At 40.8% G+C, this 25,319-nt stretch overlaps 1 protein-coding gene across 2 annotated transcripts in view; it reads right to left on the bottom strand.

Annotated features, from left to right (window-relative positions):
• Positions 1-965: 965 nt before the first annotated feature.
• NIPAL2 (NIPA like domain containing 2) overlaps positions 966-25,319 on the bottom strand; it is a 49,213-nt gene continuing 24,859 nt past the window's right edge. The window contains exons 4-11 of one of the 2 annotated variants that reach the window (XM_032694631.1): positions 20,782-20,841; positions 18,684-18,805; positions 13,520-13,616; positions 9,263-9,398; positions 6,781-6,869; positions 4,924-4,987; positions 3,524-3,618; positions 966-3,211 (exon numbers count right to left, since the gene is read on the bottom strand). In XM_032694631.1, coding sequence (XP_032550522.1) covers positions 3,117-3,211; positions 3,524-3,618; positions 4,924-4,987; positions 6,781-6,869; positions 9,263-9,398; positions 13,520-13,616; positions 18,684-18,805; positions 20,782-20,841 — 758 coding nt within the window. In that variant the 3' untranslated portion in view covers positions 966-3,116. Of the gene's footprint in view, positions 3,212-3,523; positions 3,619-4,923; positions 5,077-6,780; positions 6,870-9,262; positions 9,399-13,519; positions 13,617-18,683; positions 18,806-20,781; positions 20,842-25,319 lie in introns of both variants that reach the window. The other variant, XM_032694635.1, reaches the window with a different exon arrangement.

Genomic DNA, 25,319 nt, shown 5'->3' with positions numbered 1-25,319 from the left:
GTTGCCTCAGCTCAGAGAGCTATCCCAGCAAGAAGGATGCAGATTGTGTCTGCAGGATGGGTTAACTGAACTGACTCACAGGAAGCCACAGGACCTCACATCCAGGAAAAAGAGGATGAGTCTTTCAGCAGCGCTGAACCATTCAAACAGTTTGCCAAGTGCATGAAACCATAGCTTCAAAGCACAGAAACTCAAGCCCTTATAATGTCCAGCCTCTTTCCTTTGGTTTTAGGTAACCAGTGCCCTTACATGAAAAGCATGATGCTGCCAAAAGATGGGCTGTAGGGAGGAGCAGGCAATCAGCCTGCCAGGAGAACACCAGGCCCCTACCATTGGCAGATAGACAAATCCAGTCCAAAGGTCACTTATTTTTTGCCAGCTGAAACCATTTGGTAAATGCATCCTGATATTTTACAGCAAAAATTAAACAGTCTCGCTCTACTCCAGAGCTCCCATTTCCAGGCCCATGGCCAGTTAATACTTCATCTCTTGCTGCAGTGTGACCAGCAGTGGAACAAGCATTAAACGAGTCCTCCTGGTTCTGGTCTGTCAAAAATCCCAAGCTGGAGCCTGGAGGACCACATGGGATGCCGCCTGCCCACCATGCCTTCCCCTGGTTTGATTTCTGCATATCCCATGGAGGATCTGTTCAGGAAAATTCAGTCTGCAGGTGCAAGTTTTGCAGCTTATTATCTAGCTCACATTTTTGATATCAGGAAAAACGTTATACGAAAATAACTCATTATTAAAGAGAAGGGCTTCAGAGATGGTTTAGTATTCCAGTGCAAAGGCTTTTGCTTTGTCTGTGGTGTTTGCCACCTAAGTATGGCAAGCAGAATCTGAAAACAGCATTGATTAGAAACTGATTCTTGAAACAAGTCATGTCCCTTTCTTGGCAGAGCAGTAATGAATTCTCACCACTGAGTTTTTCTGATCTTGTAATACATTAATTAGTTGGAACGTACTTGAGTTTCAAAGACCATGTCAAATCACAACTTTTAATTGCATATAATTGTCACCAGTGTTTTGCTCCATAAATTACTTTCAAATATGCTAGGGTTTAAAGACAATATTTTAACCCTTGTAATTTTTGTATAAACCCATAGGAAGAAAGAAAAAAACATTGTTCAAGAAGAAATACAGAAATATAAAATAAATAATAACTTTTGCCACAGATTTTTACATTTGATTTCTTACTCTAAAGAGAAAATCCTATACCTGGTAACCTTTATTACCTCCTCCAGACCTTCTGAGTCATGGAAACAGATTTCGGAAAGATGCCCAAGGACAATAATTTAGAAAAGCAACAAAACCAAACCCTTTCACTCACTTGTTTCCCAGGTCACAGAACAAAAGCCTGTAGGCCTCCTATTTCCATCTTTAGCATGCACTCTCACTTGAGACTTAGAAAGAAGCTTAAATTTGACTTGCAAAAGAAAGAGAGAGGCATGCTCTTACTCCCTGGAGGAAGCACCTGAAAATAATGTGCTTTTTAAAATTTTTATTTAAGCTTTAGAAACTTCAACTCAAGCTATAAGAGGGGAAAGGAAGGCCAAGCCAGGCAGCTAGTACAAGTAAGGTGCAGACACAGAGCCTTGTCCTGTGTCAGCTGGGAAAGGTCCATATTGAAAAACAGCTTCACAAGTCCCCACACGCCCTAGTTCCTGAGCCATTGCTCCACAGGAAAAACTGCAGCTCTGTGTGTGCTTTGTAGCATTTGAAATTAAATTGCCTTATGGATCTTCAACTGTAGCTATTTTAAAATTAAATAAAAAATTATTTGAGAAAGAAAAAGAGACCTCATTTCCTCTTATCTCACTGAAACAAAATACACACAGTCTATGACCCCTATCCATTACTGCAGATTAATTTAAACCTAAAACAAGACACGCACATTTTTCAAGAGCACTTTAAGTTTTTATGCAGAGGATGTGTCTGCTCCCCACTGTGCTGGCTGAGATGTATCAGTACTATCAGGCAGGGTTAAGTGGGCCCACGATGAATGCCCAGAAGAAGCTTTTTTTTGCTGGGCATCTGGGACTGAGGGACACAAAGACCTCCTAAATCTGAATACGGAGCCTGTATTGCCATCTTTCCCATCACTTCTGGCTCTTTAAATCAATGTGGAGACACTACCATTTAATGAAGGAAAGGTGGTACAGTTATCATGACTCCTTGTGATTCTGTTTTTTACAGCCTTTCCTCACACAGCTTTAGCAGTGGTAACAAGGAGCTGCCCTACTTTTCTTTTTTAGGAGTATTTTTCCAAGACACATCAAGAGAGGGAGCCTGGCTACTCCACTTCCTTTGAAGAACTATGTACTTTCTTCACTAAAACCTTCTTTTACTGAAAAAGAAGCTAAACTCAGAACAGACTATGCTAACAGGTCATAGAGCCCAGTGCACAGGACTCTTCTCGAAGGATGTAAAACGTCAAGCATAATTCCCTAGACCTGTCTTGGCTGGGCACCTCAGTTGTGTGCACGTGCCCATGTGCCTATGTTTATGGCAAATATTCTCTTCTCCCTCCTCACACAAGTGTTTATTTCCTTGGAAGATAAGAGAACCAATCTGATGGTAGGAGATAATCGGGATTGTCCCTCTACGTATAATCCAAAATTCTTTGTGTTTACCTATTTGTGTCCACTGTATATATGCCCACAGCTTTGACTCCTGAACAGGAAGGAACAGATTTAAAAGGAATTGTACATATAGCAGAATACTTTGAAGTCACTTATGAAAGTTCTCATTTCCCACCTTTGTCTTTGAGCATCTACAAAGATCTGAGGGGTTTCAAAGGGGAATTTTTACAATCCTGTTCTGTGCCTATTTGCATTTCAAGACAATTAAGACTCTAAAAATATCCTCAAGAGGCATTGATACTAGGAGAATATTCTGTATCATTAATGGTTATTTAGTTTTTCTTAAGGCTTCCTTTATATTTAGAATCCATTTGGTAGAATCACAGGATAAATTAATTAGGATTAAATAATACTATGACTCATCAACATACAGGAGTTCAATGTGTACTTAAACACGTTCAACAAAAAAGTGCTGCTGTGCCTTGTTCCAGTGGTATTCCTCCTGTTAGTTGACAAGTAAGGTCCTTTCTTCTTTCAGCTTTGACTTTTCACCGAGTCATCTTCCTTATTCAGTGTGCCATAGCATGAACTGTGAGAATCTGGTTGTATTTTCCCTGTCAGTTTGTGTCCTAAGGAAATGTGGTGAGAGAAGGGAAAAAACAAGAACTCTGTAAAGAATTTTAATAAAACAAATCCCCCATCAATCCATCATTTAAACATTCTTTGCTCTAGTAATCATTGTTTTCATTTGACTGGTTGTAACAATAGTTTGAAAAAACTCTGAAAAATTCTTTGAAAAACCTGTTGGGAACAGGAATAGAAATTAAGGGAACAGTATATTTATTAAATATGACTAGAACACATCTGTGACTCAATTCTCCTAGGTCATCCCATTATCAGATACCTCATTTAAACAGAGACAGAAAAAAAGCCCTACATACCAGGAATATGTCCACAGTCAATAAAAGGAATTTGTAAATGCTCCTCTTTTTTATTTCCTGCAATTATAAACACACCAAGGAAAGACAGTAGACACCTGCAAAATAACAGTGGCAGAGTATCATTAGAAACAGTTTGCTGCATCTGAGATGCGAATTTCTTTCCATGTTTCTTTTTCAAGGACTTCCAAATACAAGTTGCTGAGTTTATAAAGAAACACTTCTTCCTGGCAGCTCTATAAATTCATCTTGGGCTTTCTTTCAGTCTAGGTTTTGCCTCCTCAAGCTTTATTATCAGTTCCAAAGGCTCCACAGCCAAAATTACACTTTCAGCAATATATACCTAATCAAATGCCTGTGAGTGTGAGACCACAACGTTTGAATCCCTGAGCAAATCTTCACAGAGCATCCAAACTAGCATTCTAGCATGTGCAATTTCATTAACAATTCAGTCTAGCTGCAGACAATCAACATCTCTGTTGTTTTTCTCATTTGACTGCGTGTCTCAGGGGCAAGCTGCAAGCCAGAAGCAGTGAAAAACTGCTATGGTTGGACAAATCTTCTATCCGCTCTATGTTGGACACACAACTCCTAATTCCTATTTGCCAAATACATGGTTGCTCATCTCCAGATTTTGTCTCTTTTTTGTCTGCAGTCAGACAAAACAGCAGTTGTGTGCACCTACTCCAGCCCAACTGCAGAAGATGAAGATGTCTGTAGCTATCAGCCCCATTTATTTGACAGCACTGTGGCAAGACACCTCCAATAGTTCTCTGAGATGCTTTTAACCATCTCACACCCATTATCAAGTAACTGTCCCCTGTCCCAAAAGTTTTTATGGTGCTGAGAGCCAGGAGAAGATTCCTGCTCTCACAACACCTAGGCCATTCTTCAGGAATTTATTTAGCATGCTCTGAATTCTTCCGCAGGCACACTGTGTCTTTCTTGACACAGGAAGGTGGGAGAGAGTTATTATATTATTCCCTCCTAGTCAAGCAGCTCATACAGTTGCCCATGCCTAGCAGCAGCAGATACACAACTGGAAGGTAACATGGGAGATGTCTCACAGTTGTAAAAGTACCCCCTATAACTTGATATTTGGTGCAGAGCAGTGATTTCTCCTTCCTGCTGGAGCAACGCATGCTGCTGGTTTTTCATTCCATCATGAGATTAGTAGTTCATAAGTGTCTCACATTTTTACATATTTGGATTCAAAACCGGGCTCCAAACTCCCAAAGCACAGACATCAATCTTTTTTTAGTGTTTTTTTTATCCTACTATAATGGCTTTTCCATAATATTTTAATAATAAGGCAGGTTTCTTCTTACTGTGAAAAGAAGGCACAAGGCAATGCTGTTTCAGTACAAACTGAAACAGTGCAGATTTTAGGCTGATACACTTACCCGAACAGAAACATGAACACACTCAGGAAAGCTGCACTTTGGAATTCCCGATAAAATATGACCCCTGGAATGTGACAGAAACAAGAATTGCAGATCTTGACTGGCTTCCAAGTGATATGAATTACAGCTGGGAGGGTCAGGAGCAGTGTCATGCTTAAATGGAGCAAAAAAATCCCAAATAAGGTATTAATACACATTGTGATGTGTTCACTTTAGGTACCTATATTCTATAATCTAGGCTTTTTCAAGATACTGCATGGGACTGGTGAAGATTTAGTCAATCAGGTTGGAACATGTGCTGGGTTAGTAACTGCACGGATGCACGTATTTTTTGCATCGTCAGCAACAGTTTTTATGCAGGTCAAACTCAAGGTCTTATTCACAAGCAGAGACATACCAATATAGCTAAGAGGTTCTTCATGGATTTCGTTAAGATACTCCAGCAGACCATGTGGACATCTTAACTCCAATTGGGAACAGATTTTCAATAATTAACTGTGTCCCTCATGTTTACACCAAGTTAAGGGCTCCAGCAGACAAGTTTGCCAAATCTTTCTGGCTGAAGGGATCACTAGCTCTTTCTGGTCACCCCTCTTCCAGGAATTAGCACCTCTGTAGTGGAGGTGACAGAACCAGATGTGTGTCTGGATCTCAGCTGCCCCGATTAGCAGCCAAGTATATTAGCTTTAAACCACTGATGAGCATAGTTCTGCTTAGAAACACCAGTGTGAACCAGTGCAGCTGAAGTGTGACTGTATCTTCAAAGGCTGTAACTGGGGATGGGGGTGGCACGAGACAAGATACCTTCTATGAGCAGCCCAGCAAGATTCAGCAGAGGTTGTTCTTCTAAGCCCTACATTGGTTTAACTAACCTGGTGCAAATACATGTGTATCCAGTCTCAAAGCTATTAAGCCATTCCTGAATAGGTACTTGATCTCTTAAGGAGGCACCAGGCCAAACTTCCCATATGGCCACAGGAATGCAACCCCTTTTTGGCACAAGTCTTCTCTCAGTCACAAAGTGTAGGTCTCTTCTAACACAGGTGCTGAGGCAATCTGTGCGTGAAGCTAACTCCCTTCTCATTAATGGCAGCTCTGCATGAGAAACTCTGCACAGCAATGACAGGAAAGCCCCCAGTGTGTGTTAAAATGAGTCATAAATGCTCTAACAACATGATCATTTTGGCTCATTGCTGATACAGCATCTTAGTCGTCCTCCCTGCTCATGTTCTGATGCTGCGCACCATTTCCAAGATTTGCAGTCCCTCTTTAACAATGCTGAGTTCAAAGTTCTCGCCCAGAATAAAATGTTAAATGCTTAAAAAGTCTTTGGAGTAATTTTATTTCCTTCACTTAACCCAGAATTCCACCTTCTGAAACAGAATATACGCTAACTACTATGAAACACAGCTGGTTGTCATTTGAGTAGTTTGCCAGGCCATTAAAATTACTCTACCAGTTCGTATACAGAGAGGCTGGTGTGCACATGGTAAACGCATTTACTGGATGTCAAGATGAGGCTAGGATAAATGCAGGTACTTCTAGTAAGCCAGCAAGACACAGTAAATCACACATATCTATTCTGGAAGAGCTAGATTTTGATTGTTTTTCATAGAAAATAGGTTTATGTTGGAAGGGGACCTTAAAGATAATCTAGTTCCAACATCCCTACCATTTATTTTGCTTCAGAAGTTGTGAACTTGTTTATTTTTCAGAACTTAAACACCTGTGACTTAGGAAAAACTTTTTGTGAAGAGAAAAACCATGGCTGGTTTGGGTTCCTGTTCACAGGTAGTAATTTTTGAAAACGTGATGTTTAGAACATCATTCTGTAGAGGCAGAAGGCTGGAAACAAACCTGAAATGATGGCACTGCTGGTGAAAAACACAAAATTAATGGGCACAACTGCTGTTGCTTCATACAGATGCATTGCTTGATTCAAGAACCTGCAAGACAAGCAGTATTACACCTCATGCCTACAATAGGTTCCTTGTACTTTAAGTCAGGTTAAGCCACTTTATGTCAGTTTAACAATAAGTGTGACCGTTTCTTACCACAATAACCCTAATTAGCATACATGTATTGAATTTACTTTCTGGGTTTGACTCTGCAGAGTACAAACAAGACACAAGAGACTTGGCGTGAATCCTTCTGGCCATGGGCTATCAATGGATATTTTTTTTAAGCATTTTTGGAAAAATTTTGTCTGCCACAGATAAGGCAGGAATGCTAGGGTATTATTTCTTATGGTCTGCATCTGTTCTTGGAAGCAGTGATGCCTGCAAGCAGCCAGGGACAAGTTGCTCTAATTTAAACAGGTTGTGTAAGGGTATATTTACAGCACAAACATGAACATGTGAGTTCTTGGAGGAACTGTTTCACTTTGCTGAAGTCAACATTGCTGCTACTGCTCGATCCAGCTTGGCTGAAACACCTATTTGTATATTTATCCATGCAATCACACCCCAGAAACATTCTGTCCTGCTGGAAAAGTCCAGAAAGACAGCTCCAAGCCTGTGCTCCTTGGGTTGGAAACTCTCTGCTGTTGTCTTCAGAAAAGCAACATGAATCCTCACCAGATTCACGACCAAGAGTGTGCAGGACCACAGGAGCATACACTGCACACAGACCTGCAGGGTCAAGAAACTGGCCATGGAGTAGCCTGCACAGTCTGCATCAGCAGATCGAAAAGGCAAAGCAATTAACTCACTTTCACAGAGACCACAGCTACCAACATTTACCCATAGAGTGATCAACCATGAGTGTGAACTTGTGGATGCACCAGAAGATACTTTGTTATGTGAACAGTGCATTTCAGACCAAAAGAGAAAAATCAGGAGCCTTCAGAGTATATTCTAACCTATAAAAAGAACCACATTTAAATGTTTCACTGGTGCAATATATGTGCATAGTAAAAATCCAAGCTTGGATCTGTTTTAGCCATTAAAGCAATTGCATAGTTATTTTAGCAACTGTTGAACAGTCTCCATGGTGCTTTAAAAATAAAGAAATCCTACATATCCACAGGATAGTCAGGATTTTGAAGTCATTGACAACACCTCATTATTTTCTCCCATTTGCAACAAACTTGGTCACAGGAACTAAAACAATGATACCAAGGCCCAGCGCTGGATCCAGGAGATTGTTCCAGCACAGGCTGTTCTGAGCTAACAATCAAATAAAATAAAAGAGGAAACAAATAAAATGAAAAATTTATTCTGACAGTACTGTCCCCATAAGAAAATGCATCCAAGAGAGAAGAGAGAAAGGGACTCAGCCCAGGGAATGAAATGGACACATTTCACTTCTGTTTTAATTTTGGCCCAGCAAAAGAAATAAAGAAAAACTGGAAAGATGGAGCTTAATTCAGCAGCTTCCTATCTACCAAGCTCTTATTTCCTATTGTAAATGCCCAGAGCTGTTCTTCCAGTGAAGACAAGCTGGATGTAAATCTCACTGTATAATCTGCTACAGGGGAGTTCCTGAGTCAGCCATGGAGAGTCACTGCATAATAATGCACGGACTTTCTGATTCCACATGGGAATGGTATGTTCTGCCATGAAAAAGCTGGGTTGGCTCTTCTACCGGAAAATAATCATGCAAGTAAATACTCAGGCTCACACTGGAGCAGTCTAGATGAGATTACTGAATGATGCTATCAGCACCTGAAGCAGAGGGACAGGCATAAAGGAAACAGACACTCTGTTCAGCTGTAAGACATATTTTACCACGCTGCCATACCCAGCAATCTGCAAAAGCAGCATAAACCAATCCCTTAACAGACCAGAGGCCTGCAGGGAAAACCTGGATGTCCCCTGCACACCAAAAGTTAACTATTTCCTAGAAAGGTACAGACATACAGGATAGCAAAGTGCAACATGCAGATTTAACAGAGGCAGGGAGAAAGTTCGGATAAACTCTCTTCTTCAGTCTGACTGGTGACACAAAGCTGGGGAGAGGAGATGCATAATGAGGATAACATGGCCATTTGATTATTCAGTAATAAAGATTTCTAAAAGTAACCCCCCAAAAATTACATAAACATAAATTTCATTTAATAAGTTAAGACCTGTGCCAAAACTAGTCAAGTAAATTTGGGAAGACCTTGTAGAAGGTGATAAGGAGAGGAGGTAGCATCTATAACAATCAATAATAAACTAAGAAATAAAGCCTAAATAAGCAATACCATCAGTTAGAGACAATAAATGCATCTGTCAAGGCTCTGCCAGGAATTTGTTGCCTCAAAATGCGACTTGTATCTGGAATCATTATCAGTACCAAATAAAACTCACAGATAAAATGCGTATGAAGGTTAGGAGATAAGTAGAAGGTCACTTACTTGACTTGGAAAGCACAAGAACTTGCCATTAAAGCAACCATGATATAGAAAATGGAATAAGTTAGCTGCATTTTCCCCTTCACAGATAGTGTTATCATACTGGACACAGCCTTTACAGCAATGACAGTCATTGATGCTGAAAGGGAAAGGGATAGATTAGCAGGGTAGGATTCACAGCAGCAACCTCAGAGCACAAGGGAGAGAGGACAAGGTTCCAGGTCGGAGCCAGAGGTCTGATTACCTAAAATAAGACTGAGGTAGGATTTGGGCACCTAAAACCAAGTGTATAATTTTATAAATGCTTGCTAAGCTACATCAAAACCCAGAGTGGCCTTAGCTCCATGTGTGCTTCGTGTTTTGCTTTTAAGCTTTTGGAGCACACTGGACTACCAGTTGGAGGTGGTGCAACAGCCCCCTTGACTTCTAGACATACTTTACTTAGCTCCAGCTGCTAATTTGGAGCCCATATTGTATTATTCAGGAGAAGTCTGAGAGGTCTGGTTATCTGTTCAAAGCAGTTAGGACACCTCTTAATAGCAGCCTGCATGTGACATTGGCAGCCTAAAACAACACTTCACCCTCAGGATTTCTCTGCTGAGATGGGAGCCGGCCAAAGCTCACCAAAGCTGACTTCTGGGGTCACATCCCAAAGCTCCTAACTCTCCCCATGAGTTATGTATGGAGGGCAGACAACCAACACAGGGGTCTGCACTTTTTTTCAGGGGTGGGGCTCTTAAGAATATTTACGGGACTTAGCCAATAGAACAGAATATTTCAGTAATGTGTTGTCAATTCATTGAATCACTCTCATTGCATCACCACAAACAAATCTCAGACAGCAGGCAGTGGTTTTAACACATGTCAGCAGTTCACAGAAGTCTTGCAAGACAGGTCTTTTAGAAAAGGAGCTGAGAGTTTAGCTAAGAGTTACTTTAGATTTTCTTTTGGAGTGTGCTATTGGTTTGTTGAATCACAGCCTCACCCAAGTAGGCTGTGATTACTGCAAATAAAATGTAGCAAATCAAAAAAAACCTAAAAATTTTAAGAAGAGTCAGGCTTCAGAGATGACCTTTGAAGAAAGGTAATTAATTGTCAGGAGCACCGTTCCCCAGCTGGGGTCCTGTTCCACCCTCGTGCAGAGCTGAGGAGTGTTGGATTTCAGTGGTCTGATTCATCCTCCTGTAACTGCAACGTTCAGATTGGCAAGGAGACCTGCACTGTGCAAAAAGTTCAGGCCAAGGTTGGGAGAAAAGGTGGGGGAAAAAGAATGAATTCAGGTCTGTGGTTTTGATTGTAAGTATTTTTCTTATAGCAAGTCCAAAAGTTCAGGGAGAGTTTAAGAGTTGCACACATCTTGTGATGATCCTGTTCACCACCATGAAATTCACTGTTTTCATAACATTTTCACCAAGTACTTCGCTTCTTTCTCTGTAATGGAAACAGGTGAAGTGGTTTAACAAACACAGATGTAACACCGAGCAGGGGTCAAATGCTGGTCTGCAGCAGTGCAAATGGTATGATACAAAGTCAAAAATACATTCAAGCCCCAACAAGCAGTGCACATAAAAATTGAGATTTGCACTCTAATATGGGGGAGCTATTATTTTAAAAGAACACTTATAGGTAAAAATCAGTACTTTGAACTGTCCACCTAAGAGTAGATTCCTGAAATTTTTTTTCTGATGAAAGGGCAGTTTCCATGCCTTATAATTTTAATAAGGCAGAAAAGAAAGCACCGGGGGTTTTCGTTTGTTTGTTTTGTTGGTTGGTTTAGTTTCTTTGAAAAGTGGAATAGTCTTTTTTGCTAAATTAGCTCTGGAATAAGTTTCAAAACCTAGGAAATGGTTTTCGTTTCTCTGTTGTAATGACCTCCCCTCAAGGCTAGTGTAACAAATGATGTCACTTTCCAGCTGTTAGGGCAGAAAACTCTGAAATCTCTCTTTAATCTGAAATATGTCCCCTCAAACGTATGATAACTTTCAATATATACATGAGGTAAGATAATTCTCATCAAATGAATTTGCAGTTGTACTAAGCAAAATGTTTTCAGATTTTATGATCACCTCTGTATTTTCTTCATGATGAATGTAGCTTGCATATCCAGTGAAACACAAGGGTTACCCTCTCTTTAAAGAAACCTTTCTACATTTAATTTACATCTGTATGAACACTCCACTAGGAATGTATCTGAACAGAAAAAGATGAAATTCCCTTGCCCAAGCTGCCAACAGGACCCCCAGCCTCATCTACTCCTCCAACAGGCAGGGCCTTTGAAGGGTCACGTGTCAGGGAGCAGGTCACAGCTGGGAGCAAAGTTACTGGGCAATTTCTCAACCCCTCCATCACTTTGCTCAGTAGAAAGGTTGGAGACCAAAGAGAAGGCTCTAGGTGCAATTTTGTGGGGACTGCCAGGCACCAGCACAGCTGCAGGAACCAGAGTCAGATGAAATCATGTATTTCATCTCCAAGGGAAATATCAGTATTTCAGAACTTCCCATAAACCAGGATTTGTTTGTTTGTGTCTTTTTTAATAGAGCAGAAGTAATGACTAATTTTTCCTCAAGCTGCATATGCTCACCAAAACCTCAGCAGCCATCAGCTGAAATTGTATTTTTGGTTGTTTGCTAGCCTGACTACCAAGCTGCAGTTAGTGCCTGCTGGGTCACAGGTTTGCAGCCCTGCTGCTGTTCAGCATCTCCAAGTGTCCCTGTCACACTGGCAGCATCAGGGCTGGCAGGCTCCACAGCAAAATAAGCATGCAAGGCTACACAGATGAACCACCCAGGTCTCCTGGAGCTGTGTGTTGACCTTGCTTGGGGCAGCCACCACGGTGGGCCTGCACAGAACTGTGGCAGGGAGGTGTAGGAGCCCACCTGGAGATCTTCAGGCTTCCAGCTATGCAAAAAGGAGGGTGGATCCACTCATTAAGAGTGCTTAGGAGTGCACAGTGCTTCACACTCCTCATAGCAGTGCTGGAAGCTGCAGAGCAGCTCAGGAGAGCTCTGCCAAAGCTGCCACGCTCTGGGCTAGGAGCTGGGGAATGGCTAGACTCACACTTCCCTCCTGCACACCAGGAGTAGTGGAACAGTTAGACCTAAGACTTTTGGAGCTCTTCCATCTCTGCCTCATACAGGGAGCGTGGACATCCTTTGATGCTTCTGCAGAGCTACAGATCCTAATGTTCCTAGTACTGGAAACCTATATGGGAAGACTATCCCAAAAAGTTGTTCTGAAAGTTTGAGCTTTTGAGCTGACTAAGAAACCACTCAGGTATCTGAAGGAAGATAGTTAATAAAGCTGTGACAGTTTTTCACATTCAGTCAAGTCCAAATTTTGTACCTGGCAAACCTTAGTGAAATTCTGTTTTATCAAAACCCTCATGATCATCTCCATTAGAAATGTGCTTTATGAGTCTTTGCAAACTAATATGTACATTCACTGAACTAAGTGAGAGAATGACCTTTTACTTGAACAACACAGTTCAAGCACTTTTCACTTCAACCAAAGACTTGTGGTGTCCCATGAGGCTTTCACGGAGAAGCAATGAAGACTGGACAATTTGTCACATGGGGTGGTGAAAATTCTTAATATAAGCAGTGGAGCTTCAGAAATAACCTCCTGACATTTCTCAAAACTGATTCAAGTTTGACTTTATTGAAAGCTACCTGATAAAGTGACCTCCCTATTTCTCTGGTTATTGATTGTGGTGACAGTGGCCCACAAACTTCAGTGGCCCACTGAGTTCTTGTTATGCTTCTGGAAAGATGGTAAAATATTAAATGTTGCATATGCAACATAGATAATAGTCATCGATAATTCAAAGAAAAGTTGTTGTACGGTCACAGTATAACACTGCATTTATTTAAGGAGTGCTTACAAGGTCTTAAGCTGCTCTGTTTTAAAGAACTGATTTTCACAGCCTGCTCTCCAAAACAAAGTTTCAAACAGTCCACTTTCCCAGGATCTAAACCTAAAGTGTTATCTAAAAAAAGCTTCAGAATACCATTCCACATAGCATATTAATTTCAGGGTATCTGCAAAAAGAAATACTCCCATCAATAAGCATAGAAACTATGTTTCATAGTCAGCTTTTTTCTCCAAAAAGAGACCCCAATAAAAATCATGTGAAATGTTTCAAATGTTTCTTGTTCAGCACACCGCTTTGAAACGGCCCCAGCCTAAACTAGCTGAGAGACTGAGTGACAAGGAATTATCAAGTAACAGACAGGAACATTAAAGTGAATAATATGTTCTTACCCAGTAGTGCTACCATCATTAACAAAACCACGATGTGTTTCACAGCCTTTCTTTTGTAAAAATAGAGAAGAATGCAGAATATTAAAATTTCTAAGATCTGAAAATAAAAGAGAAGAAAGTTAGAGCTGTGAAACTATGTAATAAATGCTTCATTCAAAGACTGAGATGTCTTTTCATTGCACCTTCTGCTAAAAAATAATTTTATTGCCAGTTGACCGAGCTATCAAACAATTATTGTCATTTATCTTTCCTATTATAGCAAAATTTAAACTGAGCATTTCTTATTTCTTTAGTTTTTCTTTTTGCACTTCAATATATATTTTATCACTGGTAATGTTGAGAAGACTTTTTTAATGTGACAGCAAAGGTACCCATATTTATTGTAATAATTCTTACAGAAACTCTGTTTATAATTCCTATGGAGTAAAGCACTTAGCTAAAGATAGAGCAGTCTCTACTTTTAGCTATAATATTCTCAGTGTCACTCTTTGCCATGTGCAATCTCATTTATCCTACCCTTTTTGCCTCTCTCACCATTCCTACTAAAAACTCTCCTCAAAATTTTGTTCAAATTTTCTGCCATACATCGTAAGGAGGAAAGCATTTATTTCACATGGTAGTTCTCAAATCAAAGGTGCCTGACAGAAGCTTACCTTGCAAATCTCAATGGCAACCAACAGACCACACTGCAGCTGCAATTGCAGCTGCTGAAGTGGCTTTACCTACACCATGCATGGTCTGGTTTTGCTCCTTCAATAACATATGACAGCTAAATGACTGACAGCTAAATTTACTGACTTGCTGTTAATTTGTGTCTGCAGATTCCATCGGTAACTCTTGCCTTTTGCCATCTCAAAAGTGTGGGTATTCTCCCCCTCTGTGCCTAAAGAAAGCAACAAGTGTAAGAACCGTAAAGCTTCTATGAGGCCCAACAGACTTAAGAAAACAGGGGTGATGGACTTTTGCACTGAAAAGTGCTCAGAAGCCTGGTAGCCTTTGAGACAGCACAAAGAAAGAGAAATCTCAGTCTCACAGTAAGTAACTTGGCCAACCTCCCCAGCTTTATTCAACAGTGCAGCACTGGGTATGTCTAAATCATGAACCAAGGCAGAATACATGTTAAGATCTGCAGACAGGTGGGTTCATCTTGGCCTCCCTGTGGAAACTCTGACAGGGCTTTGAGGGAACTTGAGAGAAGAAGTAAGAGTTAGCAGATTTGCTCTTCATGCCACTGGCAAACATATTAGGGCCAGCGCAGAATACTGCATTATCAGGCTGCTCCTACAACAACCTCCAAATAGCTTCAATTGCTATTTTGATAATGAAAAATTGATAACAGAATAGAAGAAAGATGTGCTAAGTAAACACTCCTCACTCAGAAAGATATCCAGGCTAAGAAAGGAGTTCCAGAGATGCCTTAGGCATTCTTTTCCATGACACACAAGTCCAGGACTGGCACACAGGATGGTGTGCGATGGCACCAGGTGACACAGCACTGTGAGATCTGCTTCCCCCGCCAGGGCGAACCTGAGCACCAGTCACCTCACCCTTGGTCTGGTTGCCCTAGAGTGTACAGAAACCCATGAGACAACCCTACTGCAGGCAGCCAGCTAAACCTGCACTGATTCATTTTATATCCTCTAGATGATCCCAGCAGGGGAAGCATCATCATCTACCCTGTCACTTCAGATTTCAAACAATGCAAGAATAATCATCCAAAACCAAGGCAAGGGACAGTCACTGGCTCAAACTGTTCCATCACAGCAGCTCTGGCATTCCACTCCCTGTTCCACCTCATTCCTACTGGCAGGTATTGCCAAGCAGCACAAGCCTTGACTGAACCAGGACACCACAGCAGGCTCTGTCCATCAGCCTTCTGTTGATCCTCATCCTGTCATCAGCTCTTCTCTTGCTAAAGCTACCAAAAAGCTCCACTGTGATCTCATCTTGCTTAAAAGTAAACAAAACCACCAAGAAGAGTCACTCCAGAAAGGAAACAGCCAAGAAAAATGATCAAAAGGACATAAGAGTCCCTGATGGCAGCTCTTGAAGGGGTGCACAGATCTGTGTTCATGTCTGCTTCTGCCTCCTGAGGAAGCCCCAAGAGCAGAAGTGGTGTAGGGACAGAGATGGCAGTCCTGTGGCCAAACCTAGGGAGAAAAAATGATGTTTGCTTTTCAGGGCTGCTGTTTAAGTTTATTCAGCTCTGCCAAGTCTCACCTACTAAGCATGAAATTCAAACATTAGTTCTCACCTAGTGCTGCCCAGCACTATTCTTCTATGGTTCTTTGCCACTTGGTGAACCACCAACAGGCCACCTTTAATCACAAGACAAAGGAGAATCTGTGACAATTAAGTCACTGCAAGCAGAGTGCATGGCTCCTAACAGGACCTCACACAGACAGGAGCCCTCCTGGGGTGTCTCAGCTGTTGCCTATGATTGTCTCCTGAGAACCACCCAGAATAGTGCTTGCTCTCATAGCTGTAGCAGTGTTAAATATGAACTCCAGGAATGGGAAGTGCGTAGATATATCAGCTTCACATATTCTGTTTAGAGGAATTGAAGGAACGTGACCTGTTTTACAATGATCTCGGCTGCTGTAACTAACCTCTACAGAAGTCTCCTCAAGCCCTCATCAACGTTTTTTTATAATCATGATGTTTTTCATCTTTCTGAGCATTATCAAAAGGCACCAGAACAAAATACCACACTGTCTGCCCCAAGTGTTTTCCCGGCATATACAGCAACATAAGGACCAATAAACCAAGAGGGTCTTCTAGGCACTTTGAAAGAAAAGCAGAAATGCTTTGAACCTGATTTTGCAGAGATTAAATATTAACAAACCAATAGTTACTATGCTTCTGTTTAGGGAAACCTAAGAGCTTCCTCTGTAATTTATGTTATCTGTAGCAACTCAAAGTGCACATAAGCAAAAGAGAGAAAAACAAGCTAGGCTAGTCATTCTTGCTCAGACATGATTATGCTACTGCAAAGTCTCAGAAGGTGACTCAAAGTTGTCTTGTGGGAATTGGAGGCTATTTCTGCACAATATGCCAGTGCAATGCCACGTAGGGATGGTTTACCACCCACAGAGAACATTTTGTACCACTGGGGCTTTGTATTTCTCAGCAGACAACACTTTGGGGCTACTTTTAGAAAGACTGTTGGACTGCATTATACTTCTGAACTGTCTCCTCACTATATATTTATACTGAAAACTCTGCAACTTCTGCTACACTTTGCATCTTAAGAGCCAACCTGTGCTAGGCATTTTACAAACAATTATGAATAGCTAGCTCCCTGCCCAAAGAGAATATGTAAACATGGTTTGGTTGATTTTCCAGCAGCATACAAGGATAATCAGTCTGATATCTCACAGTCTCTTGTGGAACCTTTCACTCCTCCCTCCCTTTGAAGAGAAGAAGCCCAACACAGATGAATCCAGGGAGCAGAAGGAACAAATAAAGACCGATATATTGTTGATTCAACAAGATTTGCTGTGTACTTACTCCATCCCTCCTGACGACCCATGCTGTACATATAGAATTAGATGCTGGCTGAGGCGGGGAAAAGAGAGAAGAGGGGAAAGAAAGTCCAGGAGTTATCTACCACTTCCTCATAATGTTATCTAAGAAGAATACAGCACAGTCTTCCTAGGCATTCAGTTGCGTTCTTACAAACTTTTCTAAAACAAAGTCAAAAAAGTCCTCAGAAAGGGGAAAAGCCCTTTTCCAGAAGCCTGTTGGTTTCAAAAAAATGTGGCATGTCACCCAGAAATTTCTGGTGTCACTGGGTGTGAATGGAGAGTTTTCTCTCTCCACCATTTCTATACAAATGGGTGAATCAACAATTTAAAATCAGTACCTAAAATGCCAGGCATTATCATCTAAAGGTGAAACTGCATGGTAGAGGGGGATATTCAGTAGGAAAGAGAGAGGGTCCTCCAGTGAGCACTGAGATGCCTCTTCTGAACCCTCTCCTAAAGAAGTCCCTCTTGCTGTGCTGATTGCATGGACTTGCTGAAGCTCTTGTGGAGGCTGAAGCGACCCTTATTGAGCACCCCAAAACTCTTGGGCACTGCTTTCAAAAGCCTCTCTACTGCCTGATTGAAAGTGCATGTTGTGATTTATACAACATGAACATTAATTTCTTCCATTAAGCTGTATCATCATCTTTCAGGATCTTTAAAATGCACAAAAAATTGAAGGAGTTTAAAATGCACAACAAACTGAAAGAGAGGATCAACATTTCTTTTATGGTAGCATGTAATTTGCGCTTAATCAGTAGTCTCATGGATAGTTAGATGTATGTAAAGTCTGGAGGTTGGCTAAAAGATTAAGGTCCTCAAACTATTTACTCAGTGGCTTTCTAACTGAGCGTCCTACCAAGAAAAGCCTGGGCACTAAGAATCTAATTCAAGTGAGTCACTTTACTGGGAAAAAAGTAACTGCTTCTGAAGCTCCTATATTGCATCTTTTACATTCAGCTGGAGGAAAACATTTTCAACTTTCCAGAGGAAAAGCGAGACAGAAATTCCTCCTACACTCTCTGGTCTTGTTTCTGATGCTAATTAAATACATCAAAGAAGACATATGGCATTTGAAGTTTGTACACAGATACTTTAATCAAAATGGTATTTTTGTATTTGAATTCTAACTCAGGTTAAAGCAGGCCACCCCTTCATATCTCAACTCCATACAAAGCTCCTTTCAGCCAGGCTTAACAACATGGGGATAAACCAGAGTGATAAGAATGGAAAAAGCAGGACCAAGAGTCTGCATAGCCTTTTTTTAAAAGCACAATTCCATCACATTCCAGAAAAGCCCTGTAACTTAGCTGTACATGCAGACAGAGTGGAATGAACACATACATAGGAAATATAAGCAGTACCAATATTTAGGTTTTCCCTCAATATCCCCAAACCCCCGAATTTTTCCATTCTCGTTAATCCTGCACGACTATGACCTTCCCCTGGCATGTAGCTCAAAAGACACCTTCTGGTGCTGCAGGGGACAAGGATGATGACCCAGGGACTTTCTCTCTTATGAAAATCACACAATTTATTGCCACGAGCAGTTTTTCTACCACTAATTCATAATGCTGTTAAAGGCCCCGTAACACCAGTTTTTCTGGTTTAGGGAGTAGTAAGAATCAGATACTCACTGAATATACCAAAAAAGGCCAGCTCACTAAGTAATTCTGTACTTGTCTTGCTGTGAGCTCTTGAGGTACATTTGGAGCAAATGTCACCAACAAGTATGTCCCTGTTACTGTCAGTGTTCCACCTTTAAAGAAAAGGATACATTATTTTGGTAATGCAGTATTTGGCAATCATGGTCATCCTTGTTCTCCAGACGATTTGGAAATGGTTTCTAGAAGAACGTTTAAGTCTGTTAAAGCAGATCTGTGCTTAGGTAATTGGATTGTCTTCATTTGTGGTCTTATCTAGTCTAATTTTTATTAAAGACTCAGAGAATTTTGGAAATGTGAAAAAAGTTGTCAGTAAAGCCTTGTGATTTTGGGTTCCAATTCAACAAAGCATTTTCAAATATTCTCAACTCTAAAACCAAGGGTATGACAAAGCAGAATCAATTCTTTGTATTTCTCACAGGCACAAAACACATCACATAAACTTAGCCTAAACCGAAAGGACAAATTGCTTACTGGTGCAGTCAGCTAGGTTATTAACCAGCGTAAACATATATAACTCTCCCCAAGTCAGTGTGGCCACTGAGATCCGCACCAGATATCAACCTACCCTGGAAACATTAGATGCAACACATATGTTCCAGTCCAATGCTTATGTGAAGCTGTTGTGAGGCCACCATTTTGGCCACTCCCTGTTGTATTTGCAGGCCTATGAACTGTTTTATGAAAGGTTGATTTCCAAAGACTATTCAGCCACTAGGTTGCCAGGGCCCCTTTTCAAGGTCGAACTTGCATTATTGTACTTTTAATAAAAATCTGGAAGTTCTGCCTTTTGGACAACCAGCTGACAAACACAGATGTTCACTGAAGTATCAAGATATAAGAGAGCTGATCCTGAGCTCATAAACTGTATTGGATTAAGGAAGATATTAGCTAATCAATTTTTCTTCAAGTAATCCTTAAAATTCTTGGCAAACCTATAAATTAGTGTGGACTACAAGGCTCAGGAATACAAAACAAAGCACATCCGGAGGGCTTTGCTGGCACTGTTATCTCACACAGTTCCTTTGGAAAAGCAGAACTGTTCTATATTTATGTGCTTGCAAAACCATCACCATATTTCCCATCATACAGCTCATTCCTATGGAATGTAGCGACATTGTTAAATCCTTCTTGCAAAGTCAAACTCACAGAAATAAAATAAATCAGTGCTGAACACTAGTTAAAGCAACACACAGTGTATAAGGCCATAAGGGAAACATGATCAGTGAAGGGAGGGGGAGTTTTGAATGTAGCAGCTGAGCTGGCAAACTTGGATTCCAAACCTAAATAAATAGTATATAGTATTCCTGGAATGATACTGAACAGATCTCTCCGAAACATTAATGAGAACAGCTGTCCTCACTATAGTTTGGACAATCAGACCTAGAGATGTTAGGAACGCACAGAAATATCAGGTGCCCTGCATCAGGTGTGCTGTCCCAGCTGAGATGGCTTGGTGTAAAGCCCAAACCCTGTGTGCTTGTCTCTCAGTATTGCTGTGTTCAAGGTGGGCAGTTTTGATATGCAAAAAAATCTGGGACATAGACAAAAAGTTGGCACGCTTTTAGAGTGAAGACCACATTTCTCAACAAAACACTTGGCAAAATTATTATTTGTTCTTTGAAGTGATAAAATTAATACCTAAATGGAAGTTATCACTTTTAATTGAGCTTGAATTTTTGTGTGAGGTCTATGCAGTAAGAAAAAAAAAAATTTTTTTTGAATGAGTAACTCAATAACTTCCCCGTTTTTATTAAAACTGTGTTGTACTCATAAAGATAATACTAAAGACAACCTCAGAGGCAAAAATAGAAAATGAAAATAAATTTGAGCAGTAAGGACACATAAGGAATGAATTATGGTTGTAAGAGCAGGGGATTTGGGAATGCAGTCTTATCCTCATGCACTGAAGATTCTCTCTCTTTTTATCACTTCTTCCCAGTTGTGAAAGTATCTGCCTTGAAACACTTGCTTGGGAAAGTGGGAGTGTGAAGGTGGGGGTCTATGTGAGAGTTACAGCTTGCTAAGCATATGGCAGCACACATGTCCATATTAGCAAATGCTTACTTACCCAATATATCAGCAGTCCTCATGGTCTTCTTTAGGAAAAAGACAGAAATAAATGCACTACCTAGAATAGAAATATAAAGACCTTTTATATATGTGCATATACATATATATTATATGTATATATATATATATGTTATAATATCAAGTGCTATAGCAAAAAGCTGCCTTGGGCCAAGTTTAAATATATCTCATAACTATTATTGTTGCACCATATCATGATATAAACAGCCAGGAGTCCATTCCTACAACCAACAAACGCTCAGTTTTTGTAATATTTCAGATATATCCAGCAGGCTCTTACATGGTTGAAAAGATGCAATACACTTCCCATCTCCCAAGCAGACACTGCTTAAATTGCTCTGATTCAGTCATATGTGGAAACATCAGGAAAAGGCACCAATCAGCCTTACTGTTTCGCTCCCCATTCTGCTACCAACTCACTATACGGACTTGCTGAGGGCACATGGAAAAATAAAATTCTGCTTCTTTAGAGGCTTATAAGTAAAGTAACTGCAGTATAATTGAGAGGAAGAAAGCCACTGCAAAAGCATAGCATTGAATATGAACTAATAGAGTGGTCATGATGTCTGTTAACAAACAGGTAGAAAGCCCCACATATGTACCATATGGGAGCACTGCCCATGCTCTTCCACAGGGACTTGTACTGAGGAAGGAGAAAACCAGAAGTGAACCCTGGAAATTATGTCCCATTTCCTGGAAAACTCCGTCCCTTGTTCAGCTCTTGCATTTGCTCTCTGCCAGCTCCTAGCCCTGCCCGTTTAGGATGGGAAGTAGCGCACAGGTGAGCAGCAGCAGTGGTAGGGCCAGGATTTCTGATAAGCAACCCAATGTGGACATGTGCTAGAGAGGAAAGAAGGAGTTTGAACTTAAAATGTTGACCACCTGGGAGAGGTGGCTCCATTCCAGCACACAACATTAGAGCATCTACCTCTAAAAAGAAGCAAAAGAAGCTGGATAGCTCCTATGTAAAAGACATGAGGAAAGTCCTTTGGGAGAGGTGCATCAGTAATGTTGGATTCATTTAGAAACCTCAAAGAAAGTCTCTGCCCAGGAGGAATGGTGAAGGCACACATTGAACTTAAGTCATGAGATGCTGTTATAAGAGCTCTGTTCCTGCCCACAAAATGAAATTATTGTTTTATTCTTGAAACAACATTTCAACCTTTTTACAACTATCTTTGCATCATTACCTCTATTGTTCTGATGGAAAATTTGATTTGTGATTAGCTAGTAGATGTACTCCAGATAAATCTGGAGAGGTACATACCAAGACATAAACAGAGAAATGGAGTTCAGCATCATGTCTGTGTTATCCAGTCAGCAGAAAATCAGATCTAGCAAAAGTCACAAAGTTAAACTGTGTCAAGAGTGATGGAGACCTACACAAATTAATAAGTGCAATAAAAGAATCTTCAACTGAAAATACCTCACAGAAAGTAAGGTGCTTGACACAGTTTTCTCTAATGTTTCAGTGACAACTTTGCTGGAGCAAAGACATTGGTGGTATCCAGGCAACACTGGTAATAGCAGAGCTACCCAGCTTTAGAAAAAAAGAGAGGACAAAAACCAGGGAAGAAGTAGCATTATCCAAGACAGTGCAGGAATTAATTACTACTCTGTTGCCCTGCTTTCATAGCTTTCCCAAATGTCCCAAATCCCACCTCAGCCTACCCACCTAGGCAGTCAGTGTCACAGCAAAGACCTGTTGCTTAAATCACTGATACCTTAGTGATTTTTTTTTTTTTGAGTACTTCCTTATCGGGGCTCTCTGCATTCAGCAGAGATCTAGCAAATGCAATCTAGGGTTCAATTTCACTGTTGGCATTCAATCTGGGGTGAGATGAGTTACGCCCAGATTTTCAGAGCTCAATAGTCTGCAGATGACAAATGGCAGCTTGGGGGGATCACAACCTCTGGGGCTGGCAGTGGGCACAAGGAGGTACAGGAATGGAGCCAGATAATGAAACTTGTCACTCAGCCTGTCATCCGCTTTAATAATGCATTCAAATGCAGCCAGCTCTTTCTCCAGAGATAGCTGGTAATGCACCAATGAACATGAGCTCAACAGAATGTATGTATAATTAATCCTCTTTATGATGTAGAGTAATATGTAGAGGAATCTAAAAATAGCAGAGGTTTGAAGAACGTGTATTAGGCCGTCTGGGATTAGAGGAAAAACTGAAGTAGGGGAGGAGGTGAAACACCAAGATGAGGAGAGTAAGACCTAGGAGATACTCTGAACAAAAAAGACAACTGTCCCTGTGGATAAACTGCCAATGCTCCATATACATTCCAGTGAAGAAGAAAAGCAAAAGGGGTAAATCTAAGAGAAGAAGCAGAGAATGGTTACACAGATATGATGAGATGCTAGAAGACATATGTGACTGATTAGAACCCTGGCAAACTCTGGCTATTACCTCAAGGGCTGAATTTTAAGCAAGTTATGGTAGCACAGCCAAGAGAACACACTGGTTAACAAGATATTTTAATTTACTTTCTTTTTCTTAATTTTCTCGATTTTAAGCTCCCAAGTTTGGCTTTTGGATAGTCTTTCATATTCTTCAATTTTTGAGGTAGAGATGGATCAAGTTAAAGCAAAGAAACCAGGTGGGCCTGGGAGGAGGGATATGGAGGGAGCCTGTGAGTTGCAGGTATGCAGGCTGGCGTTTTCTGTTTTTCAATTCTGATGGCTTTGCAGCTTTCCTTGGCTTGCAGGATAAATGGCAGACACCAAAGTGTATCCCAGGAATCCAACAAGAAATACATAGCCCTCCCAGCTGTTCTGCTCCTCTTCCTTAACTCCCTTGAGCTCCCACTCAGCCTCAAGTGCATTCAGCTGCTTAAGACATTAACTCCTCCAGAAAAGGTAAAGACAATATGTTAAACGGCCAACACATACTCCCTGCCATCTCCCTTCTGTTGGATGGCCTCCAAGCTGATCCTGCTGTGAGCAGGAGGTTGTGTTAGGGACTTTCCAAGGTTCCTTCTAACCTGAGTTATCCTAGGACCCTTGAACTCTTGGCAGGAGAGTAAGTGGGCATCCAGAGGCTACAGCTAAGCCTACCAGATATATGGATTTAAGCACTTACTGTATCCCAAATTCAGTTTTTAAATGCATCCCTGCTGAAACTCTCCAGACTCTCCATTTCTTTCCCACCATCCCTCAGATCACAGGGGAGGTGCTTTGCATCTTCCCACCTTTCCTACCCACTACCAGTGATGTTATTCCCTCACACTTTCCTCCTAGGCCACTTTCTCTTCACCTTGATTTCACCATATAACCACAGCACAAGTCTAACTTCCTACCACCCAGTCCCAGTTTTCCCTTTCCCATGCCAGGGTCCTCTTGTTCTCTCTCTGTCACAGAAACTGTGTGCCCTCCTTCTCCTTCACCATTATAGTGATGTGGGAAATAAATTATTGAACATTATGTCAACTCTATGAGTGAGTAGACTGAGGATCTTGGGCAGTTGCTGTGCTGCAAAGTATTAATATGTCTCTGCAACTGGTTTTTTGCTTGCCTTTTTTAAAATAAAAAAAACCCCAAACCTATAGACAGTTAGAGATTGAGATCCATGTCAAAGTGAAAAATAGTCTCTGTTGGTTTGGGTTTTTTCAATTGGTCAGCAATAGAATACAGAAATGCAGACATAAAAACTGTGTCAAAGAGTAAGCTGGCAACAGCTCGGCAACAAAACAAGTGATTTATCATTGTTCTGAAGCCTTGCTAGTTTTGAACCACTGGTTTAGGGAATACAACACATGCACAATTATAAGCCTGGATTGTCAGCCTTTAAATCATCAGAGCAAAGACTACATTCCTGGTCATCTGAGAAGATTTGTATACTGTTGGGTGAATCGGAACTATTTTTGGCTTTTTAACTAATTTTAAGGTAAAACTTTCAAAAGTAGGCACAGATCCAACTCCCATTCCCACTGAGAGTGGTCGCTGCTAGATCAAGAGAAGGGCAGAAAATCTGCAAGATGATCTGTTAAGGATTAAAACATTACAGAACCAACACATCCTAATGTAATGGGAAAAAAGAGTTTGCTCAGGAGCTTATTTTTTATGTTGAAACAACATCTTTTCATACATGAGCATAAACTAGGCTGTTTTACATTCATTACTGAATGTATATATATTCACTGTATATTGAATGATATATATTCACATTATTGAATGAACATATATTCACTGCAGCACGCAAATTTCAATTTAAACTGAAAAAATGGTTAAAAAAATTGAGTTTCTTCATGGTGGCAATTAAGTGCCTTGAGGGAAGGCTGTCATGGTGCTACACATAGCTCAGTCAGCTGTTCATTCTCTTAGGAGAGTGATAGTTTACAATTATCTCCATATGTATGTTTCCTCCAGCACAAACAGAAATAAAGAGCACTGTGATGTGTGGGTTCTGAAACTAACAGACAATGAATGGTGAGAATCCAGCTCACAAAATAACTCCTCTGCATCCTAGACATGAAAGCTGCTGTTTCTTGTTTGTTTCTTTAAGAAAGGGA

This window comes from Chiroxiphia lanceolata, chromosome 1 (assembly GCF_009829145.1).
Source record: "Chiroxiphia lanceolata isolate bChiLan1 chromosome 1, bChiLan1.pri, whole genome shotgun sequence".
NCBI classification, from domain to species: domain Eukaryota; kingdom Metazoa; phylum Chordata; class Aves; order Passeriformes; family Pipridae; genus Chiroxiphia; species Chiroxiphia lanceolata.
This window is presented reverse-complemented; position numbering and strand designations above follow the sequence as displayed.